This window comes from Peromyscus maniculatus, chromosome 4 (genome assembly GCF_049852395.1).
Source record: "Peromyscus maniculatus bairdii isolate BWxNUB_F1_BW_parent chromosome 4, HU_Pman_BW_mat_3.1, whole genome shotgun sequence".
Taxonomy (NCBI): Eukaryota; Metazoa; Chordata; class Mammalia; order Rodentia; family Cricetidae; genus Peromyscus; species Peromyscus maniculatus.
In genome coordinates this window covers 3,992,743-4,002,500 of record NC_134855.1, presented here as the reverse complement: position 1 = coordinate 4,002,500, position 9,758 = coordinate 3,992,743, and the positions used below count along the sequence as shown (strand labels likewise).

Here is a 9,758-nt window from a genome sequence, read left to right as displayed (position 1 = left end):
GTCACAAGCTCTCAGCAAAAACATAGCACAAAGAGAGATCAAGAGGCTGATGCCTAAAAACCAAGTAGGGTGCTGGAGGAAATAGTCCAGTTAGTAAAGTGCTTGACTTGCAAACAGGAGGACTTGAATTCGACCCCCTAGAATCCATTAAAAAAAAAATAGGCACAGAGGGACCATATGACATGTAATCTCAGCACTAGGGAGTCTGAGACAGGAGGGTCGCTGGAGCTTGCTGGCCAGCCTAGCCTGCTTGGTCAGTGAGAGCCTCCACCCCACAAACATGGTGGATGCTCCTGAGGAATGACATTGAGGTTGTCCTCTGGCCTACACATGCATGCTCACCGAGTGTGGAAAGAGGAGGAATTGGGACTGTGTGAGGTGAGGCTGCAGGGATGCAGGACTCTCTGAAGCAAATCAAGAAGCTTAAACTGCATCTTTTGAACAAACTATTGATGACCTCAATGCAGGCAGATCAGCATACTGTCTCCATGAAGGAAACGTTCCAAGTTTCACTCATTGCCTGTGGTAAGGCATCCTGACAAAAAGCAGCATGGAGAAGGGAGGGAGGCTGGGGCTTACATTCCCAGGTTATCCTCCACCACTGCAGGGACATCTTAGTGGCGGGAGCCAAAGCTGCTGGTCACAGCACATCCAAAGTCAAGAGCAGAGGGAGATAAGTGGACACGTGTGTACTTGCTTACCAGTGCTCAGCTGGCTTTCTTCTCTTGTACAGTTCAGGATCCCCAAGCCCCGGGGATGGTGTTGACCACAGCGGGCTGGGTCTTCCCACATCAACAAAGACCATCAGGACAGTTCCCCCACGACCGTGCCCACAGGTCAGCCTGATGTAGACAATCTTCTATTGAGATTCTCTTTGGGTGAGTCTCGTGTCAGGTCGACAAAACTAACCATCACAGACAGCCATGCAAACAGCCAAGTCACCAAAGGTTATTGGACAAAGAGAAAAGGCTATGACCGTGGGTTCAGTTCTTTTCCTGCCTTTACTCAGACCGGCTTAGAGCTTCACTTCCTCCGTTTTAAACCCAGTGGAGAACAGTGGCCTCTGTCTCGTTTTTTCAAACAATGCACTTGACTCCACCCTGAGGCACTGCATTTTAGGAGTTAACTCAGGACGGCATCTGCAGGGGAAACTGAAGCACTCCTGCTCAACGGCTCCCTCCGAGAAGCTGCAAGACATTAGTGAGCAGGTTTTTGGCTTTATTCACTAAAAATAAAAAAAACTTCGCTGAGAAATACAAACTCTTTTACCATAATAAGTGCTGTTTTGATAACAAAACTCTACTTTTCTCAAATACCCAGATGGAAGACCATATGCAAAACAAAACAAAAAAAAATAGCCCAAAAAAACTCCAAGGAATTTTTTGATTGGCCATCTGCTGAAATTGGAAAGCAAGCCTGCTTTTTCCTGCGGCCCTCACAAAAATCTCCACTGAGGAGCCTGCTTGCTTCCGCCTGGCGCCACCTGCTGCTCGCGTTTGGTAAGGACTTTGCTCACGGGCAGCAGGGGAACTGGACCTCCCCCTTGCATGGGTGAACTCACTACTAATCCACACAAGAAACCACAAAGCTCCAGATTTCTTCATTGTTTTCCAGTGACTCACACCTCCTCTACCACACACACACACACACACACACACACACACACACACACACACACACACGCACACATGCACACACACACACACACACACACACACACACACACACACACACACCAACCCCCACCCCTACACACCAGTACACACAGAGACAGAGACAGAGGCACTCATTGCCGAGGAACCTGTGTCCTATGTCTGATAAAGCTTCGTGCTTGGCTTTGCCTGAGAAAGCACATGTCATGGTTCAGCACAGGGATGACTTACCTATTTGAAGAAAAGCCAACACCCCCCCCCCCATGAGGATGTTCCTTATAATGTTATTTGTTGAACAACAACAAATATATGAACTGCCTAACACAAGTTATGATCTCTTCATGTAGTGGGATGTGCTCTAGCACTGACCTGAAAAGATGCTGGAAGTGCTGAGTGGGGGTAACGGCAAGCTGATGGACAACGTGCCGGCGACAACGCTTTCACATCAAAACCACAAATGACGCACACCAGGAGGACGTCTGCTTGCATCCCTTCTGTTCAACACCGTGCAGGGTCAAAGACACGGTGAGAAGAACGTTAAGGAAAACCTCGGTTAAAAGGCATGACTCATGTCCATGGGTCAGGAGATTTCATGTCATTAGGCAGTCAGTTCTTCTATTCAAATGATACAAGGATTGAACAAATCCCAGTGGGATTTTGGGCAGATTGATATGGAAATTGACAACAGTCTCAAATGGGAGGGGACTATAATGCAAACAGGCTCTCCATGCTGTCTAAAAAAACTATCTCCTGGCAAGACAGGAAGTGACTACAAAGATTAAAATAACCACTCTGCAGTAAAAAAAAAAACACAGCAGACAATGTAACAACTAATTTAACCAACACCACCAGGAGTACGACACTGGTATTATCCACCTCTTGGTCTGCTGAATTGAGGAGGTCACAGCATCTCTTTTGTGTTATTTTTGGTTAAAAAAATTGTGTAATCTAAATTGGACTGTGAGAGAAATCAGATAAAATCAAATTGAAGATCCTTCTGAAACAATAAAAACTGGCAATACTGCTCAGAAAATCAAGGTCATGAACACCAAAGGCTGACAGCTTGGAGGAGGCTAGCAGGGGTCAGAGGCTAGACCCCATACCAGAGGAGGTATTAGCATTTTTCTTAACAGTACATCAGTGTTCATTTCCAGTTTCAGCAACTGTACAATGTACACTGGAGGCTACAGGGAGGGAGTAGGAGAACTAACTCTGCACTAACTCTATAAAATCTTGGGAGTCTAAAATCATTTCAAAACACTTTATAAACTGAGAGCAAAATACACCTCAGATAAGACCTGAGGGAATTTGCCACCGACAGACATGCACTGAAAAAAAAGGCTAATGGAAATCCTGCAGGTCAGACAAAAGCAGAGGGATCCAGACCTAAAGAAAGAGTCCAGAGTGCTGGCGTAGCATGATGTGTGTTAAGAATCAAAGCTAAATATACGTAGTTTCCGTTTCTCTAAGATAAGCAACTTTTCATCGGGCGTGGAGGCACATACCTGTCATTTCAGCAGTAAAGGGGGTTTTGTGAGTTTGAGGCCAGCCCAGACTTTATGAGACAAACAAAACAACACAGGTAACTTTTTGAAGCATAAAATTAGTGGTCTGCTATAGAATTAGCAGTAAAGTATATTGCAAAACATGTAGGCTGAGGACAGAGACAGGCCTGTGTTGTTTTAAGCTGTTTGAATTTTCTTAGGAATATGGTAATAATTAATGGTAAATATGATAAGCTCAAGATGTTCTGCAAACCCTCAACTGTAGGACTAGGCTAAAAACTAAAAATATTTTAATGGATATATCTAATAAACCTAAAGAAGAGATAAAGCAAATTTTTAATTCAACTAATCTAAAGATAAATAGAAGATAATTAGCAAAAGTCCAGACCCAAATTCCAAAACAATATGACATACTAAGTGTAAATGTTTTACATATAATAATTAAAAGGCACAGACTGTCAAGCAGGCTAAAATACAATAACCTATATACATGCTCTCAACAAAAAGCACCCATTTAAATGTGGACTGTTTGAAAGTAAGAGAAAAGTCTATCATGGAAATACTAAGCCAATAAAAACTGGAAGGTACTCATCAGTATCACAGAAAGTAGACTTCAGGGCAAATTAATCATCTTATAAAGAAGTCTAATCATTAAACTAAACATTTTGAAACACATGCAGAGACAGAATTTAAGAAGCACTGGCAGTCAAACTCTACTATAGAGCTATAGTAATAAAAACAGCTTGGTACTGGTATAAAAACCGACATACAGACCAATGGAATCGAATTGAAGACCCTGACATTAATCCATGCACATATGAACACCTGGTTTTTGACAAAGGAGCCAAAACTATACAATGGAAAAAAGAAAGTATCTTCAACAAATGGTGCTGGCATCACTGGATCTCAATATGTAAAAGATTACAAATAGATCCACATCTGTCACTATGCACAAAACTCAAGTCCAAGTGGATCAAAGACCTGAACATAAATCCAGTTACACTAAACTTAATAGAAAAGAAAGTAGGAAGCACTCTTGAATGCATTGGCACCGGAGACCATTTCCTAAATAAAACACCAACAGCACAGACCCCGAGCACAACAATTAATAAATGGGACCTCTTGAAACAGAGAAGCTTTTGCAGGGCAAAAGACACAGTCAATAAGACAAAAAGACAGCCAACGGAATGGGAAAAGATCTTCACCAACCCCACATCTGACAGAGGATTGATCTCCACAGTATATAAAGAACTCAAGAAACTAGACATCAAAATACTGAACAGTCCAATTAAAAAATGAGCTAAAGAGCTAAACAGAGAATTCACAAAACAAGAACTACAAATTGCTGAAAGACATTAAAAGAAATGCTCAACATCCTTAATCATCAGAGAAATGCAAATCAAAACGACTCTGAGATACCACCTTACACCTGTCAGAATGGCTAGGATCAAAAACACCAATGACAGCCAATGTTGGAGAGGATGTGGAGCAAAGGGAACACTCCTCCACTGTTGGTAGGAATGTAAACTTGTACAACCACTGGGGAAATCAGTATGGCGGTTTCTCAGAAAATTAGGAATCGAACTACCTCAAGACCCAGCCATCCCACTCTTGGGCATATACCCAAGGAATGCTGATTCATACCATAAAGATACATGCTCAGTTACATTCATAGCAGCACTATTTGTAATAGCCAGAACCTGGAAACAACCTAGATGCCCATCAACGGAAGAATGGATGGAAAAAATGTGGTACATATACACAATGGAGTACTACTCAGCAGAGAAAAACAATGAAAGCATGAAATTTGCAGGCAAATGGATGGAACTAGAAAAAATCATGCTGAGTGAGGTAACCCAAACCCAGAAAGACAGTCATGGTATGTACTCACTCATAAGTGGATTCTAGATATAAAATAAAGAACAATCAGACCACAACCCATAGAACCATAGAGGCTATATATATAGCATGGAGGTCCCTAGGACGACTGTGGCTTATAATTAATTTCGGTTTTACTCAATTATTGAAAAAAAATAGCCAAATGAATGGAAACACATGAACTATGAACCAAAGGCTGAGGGGCCCCCAGCTGGATCAGGCCCTCTGAATAGGTGAGACAGTTGATTGGCTTGATCAGTTTGGGAGGCAACTAGGCAGTGGGACCAAGTCCTGTGCTCATTGCATGAGTTGGCTGTTTGAAACCTGGAGTTTATGCAGGGACACTTGGCTCAGTCTGGGAGGAAGGGACTGGACCTGCCTGGACTGAGTCTACCAGGTTGATCGCAGTCCTCGGGGGAGGACTTGCCCTGGAGGAGGTGGGAATGGGGGGTATGCTGGGGGTAAGGGGAGGATGTGGGAGGGGGGAGAATAGGGGAACCCGTGGCTGATATGTAGAACTGAATGGTATTGTAAAATAAATAAATAAATAAATAAATAAATAAATAAATAAATAAATAAATAAATAAATAAATAAGCAAGCAAGCACTGGCAGAATTTAAAGAATAGCACAATCTTAGTTACAACCATAATTGGAAATTTCAGTAATGGTCAGTAAATCAGTAAAAGAAGACAGAACCCTACAAAGAACTAACTAGACCTGACATTTATAGAATGCCACATTGGTCGTACCAGAATACAAATCAAGTGTACATGAAATGCTCACCAAGACAGATAACATGTGGGCCACAAGAAGAAAATGTTTCATACATTTTAAAAGACCCAGGGAGCAGCAGAAGGTCCTGGTGCCAAGCCTGGCAGCTTGGGTTCAATTCCTAGAACCTACATGGCAGGAAGAGAGAGCCATTCCCAAAGAGCATTGTCCATTGCCCTCCACACACACCGTGGCATGTGAGTGCCCACTGCAACACTGACACAAACAAAGGTGTAATAAAAATGTTAATCATGTCTTATAAAAATTAAAGAGCTTGATATAATTAAAGCCTATAATTTCCAGCATTAACAAAATAAAAGGTCAGACAAAAGCAGAATTTTGAAATCAATAACAGAAAGTATTTAGAGAATCTCAAAATAATTGTAAAACTAAACAATACATTTATAAATAGCTCACGAACAAAAGAATTCTCAAAGAAAAGCAGAGAAGACTGTAAGGGATAATAAAAATGCAAAATATAAAACTATCTGAGCGATATTCAAAGCAGAGCTCCCAGGGAAATTTATTGTATTAAGGTTTCATCTGGGAGGAAACTGTACAATCGAGACCCTGACTCAGAGCATGGTGGGAGAGAGAACCATCTCCGCCCTTGACACGTGAGTCACTGCCACAGGCCTGGTAGAAATAAAGATACTCTAAAGAGATATTCAGATTACTCCATATGACCAGCCGTTGAAACAATAGACCCCCAAAGACACAGGAATTTCCCCAGGACTCTCATTCTGGGGGAAGGAAAAGAACCAGCCAGAAGGGAGCTTGTCACTCAGAAAGAGATGTCACACAGCTCTAACAACTTGTCAGACCACCACGCAGCCTGAGAGCGCAGCCCCCACAGACTATGATGGCTCAGTGGTGGGCAGGACCATGCTTTGAAAGGGCTGCTGACTTGTGGGTATCCTAGGCCCTCCACTTAAACATCGTCGATCTCTCTTCAGGACCTTTGAGGAGTTTGCTGGGTCTCTCTGCCCCTTCCCAATGGGGACACATGGAATAAATGTCTTTCAGGGTTTTTTTTTTCTGCATTAAATATTTGATTTGTCTCTTTTAATTGGTGTATTGAAGGGAAGTGGCCGAATCTGACTGGGGTCAGGTTGTTTAATAACACCATGGTGCATGCATGTCTACTACACTTACACTCACACACATAATAATAATATTTTTCAATGTTATTAATATATTAATTAACTATAATTATAATTAATATATTAATAATAATATATTACCAGGTATGGTGGTGCACACCTTTAATCCCAGCACCTAGGAGGCAGAGACAGGTGGATCTCTGCGAGCTCAAGGCCATCCTGGTCTACAGAATGAGTTCAGGACAGCCTGGGCTACATAGTGACACCCTGTCTCAGAAGGAGGAGGAGGATAAAATAAAAGAACAACAACAAGAACAAACTCTTAAATATAAAAAAGTACATGAAAAGGAAACGTAACTAAATCTGAACATAGCACCCCTTGCTTATAATTCTAGCAAGATCCTTCTCAGAAAAAAAAGGTACTAAAAAGAACTACAATTATACCCATCAGAACGTCTAAAGGGTCTGCTAATGAGGAACTGCCACTTCAGAATTGCTGGTGAGAAAGTTGGAAATCACAGAGATCACATGATCTTAAGGTTCCCAAGAACAGACGCACCTACAAACCTACAGCTTAGCAGTCAGTTGCCTTCCTCTCGTCCCCGACCTGGAAATAAATCCAAATGCCCATCAAATGCAGGACGCATAAACAAATAGTGGTATATTCGTATAATGGAGCACCTGTCAGCAATAAACATACAGATGACGAAGCCACACCACAAGGTGGCTCTCTGCGCACTATTGATTTATTTGCTTTTCTGTCTGCAGCAAGAGGGAGGGCTGAGGACAGAGAGAGCTGACCATGAGGATGCTCACAGGGCTTTGGGGACAGAGAGTGGGTGTGCTCATCTCACGAGATCTGAAATGCCCCGGATCTAGTGCTGACTCCGCCCATTCACTCCTTAGACAGAAGAGTTGAAGAGGCCAGAGGGAGGGCGAGCAGGGCCAGGAGAGAAAGTGGAAGCGCTGATAGCTGTCTTAAAAGTTAACTTTATTGAAGCAAAATTTACACATAATAAATACACCTGACTCAATAAATACACAGATCCACGGGTCTACCATCCATCCATCTATCTATTCTAGCCCCCATGCTTCTCTTTAAAGATGAACAAGCTGGGGTTTGTTTTGGTTTTCCTCCCTCCCTCCCTCCTTTCCTCCCTCCTTTCCTTCTTTCTTTCCTTTATTTATTTCTTTTTTTCCCCCAAGACAGAGTTTCTCTGTGTATCCCTGGCTGTCCTGGAACTCACTCTGTAGACCAGTCTGGCCTTGAACTCAGAGATCCGCCTGCCTCTGCCTCCCAAGTGCTGAGATCAAAAGTGTGCACCACCACTGGCCAGCAAGCAGGCTATTTTTATGTTTGGTAAATCTTAATCTTATTTCAAATTCTAGATTTTTATATTAGACCCCAAAACAACATTGAGGTACTCATAATGTCCAGACTACAGTAAAACCACTAAGGTAGCAGACTTGTCCCAGAGAGACCAAGGTTTATGGCAGTTAACCCTGTAGTCCATAGTTATGGCATGCTCTGCAGAACTTGTCAAAGGGTCTGGAATGGTCTGAAATTAATCTTGTCAAAAACCAAATCTAAACTAAACATTGGTTCTGAGTCACACTTTGCCACCACTGCTATTTCAAACCGGCAGCCAAGTCTCTGGAGTATCTGATGCTCGAACACACTGCTTTCGAGGTGGAAGGGATGGACCACTGGAAAATGGATGTTTCGGGTTGTTAAGCCTGCTCGCTGGTCTTTAAGCAGCCCAACTGTGCTGCTGGCTGGGGAGCCCACTCCCAGGACCTCCCTCCCCCCCTCCCGTCCCCATGGGTCATTCCACTTGTGGGCTCCACACCTGCTCCACCTTCCTGGTTTGCTGGTTCCCTGACTCCGTGATCCAGCTCTAACACCTGTCACCTCAGTTTACCTACCTGTTGCCCTGCCTGTTCCACACTGCAAGCTTCCTCAATGGCTGCCAATACTCACAGTGTACAAGCAAATCGCTCAACCTCCTGGTGCCCCCTTGGCCCAGCTCCCAGCACACAGGACCAGCAACACAGCTGCAGTCACAAGCATACTTATCATTCAAGCGCTACAGGCCTGGCGTACTATCTACCTGAGCGACAAAGAGCTGGAACTCCTCAGGCAGAATCCACGAGCGAGGGTAGAAGTTGTACTCCTCTGGAAACAGGTTCTGCATGATTCTCAGCGCTCTGCTCAGAGTGATTTTACGCACCATCTCCGTCATGCCTGGGGAGAGGAGAAACCATGAGGCTCGACCAGGGCAGGCCACCAGGGACTTCTAAAACCTCCCACCCACCACGGTCACTTTCTAGGGCAGCAGAGACTCGAGAATTAGGAGGCTCTACTAAAATAAGGAGAATCGGTCGATTTATTCCCTTCCCTGTTGAAGTGAGTTCTGCCTCCTTTTGAGTCTTGAGTCTGAGACCGTCCTTTGTCATCCTTGTGGGTGATGAAGTTCTCTCACTTAAAACTGAGCCCCTCTTTATTACATGGCCAGTGCATGTTATTTCAGGGACCCTATCTGTCCTGTTCCAGAGAAGATTGTCTACTGGACTCTGGTGACATTATGAGAAAATTAATTAAGCTGCTTTGTTTTAATCTTTCATGACTACTAAAAGTATAAAATAGAAAAACACATGCCTTTCAGCATAAAATCCATCTCCTTGAATCAAGGTCAGGAAGAGGGGAAAGCATCCATAGCATAATTTATGCTATTAATTATGAGGGGTGCGGTGCTCAGCACCATGGGAGTGAGTACCGGCTTGCACACCTCCTGACTCGCATTCATTTATTTACCCTGAGGGAAATGTCTGCTTAAAAATATGTGGA

General features: G+C 43.3%; 1 protein-coding gene across 6 annotated transcripts in view; it reads right to left on the bottom strand.

Moving 5' to 3' along the window:
- Positions 1 to 9,758, bottom strand: part of Ttll11 (tubulin tyrosine ligase like 11) — a 231,062-nt gene that overhangs the window by 182,796 nt on the left and 38,508 nt on the right. For all 6 annotated transcript variants that reach the window (XM_042277207.2, XM_076568500.1, XM_076568503.1 and 3 more), the window contains exon 3: positions 9,022 to 9,155. In XM_042277207.2, coding sequence (XP_042133141.2) covers positions 9,022 to 9,155 — 134 coding nt within the window. The remainder of the gene's footprint in view (positions 1 to 9,021; positions 9,156 to 9,758) is intronic.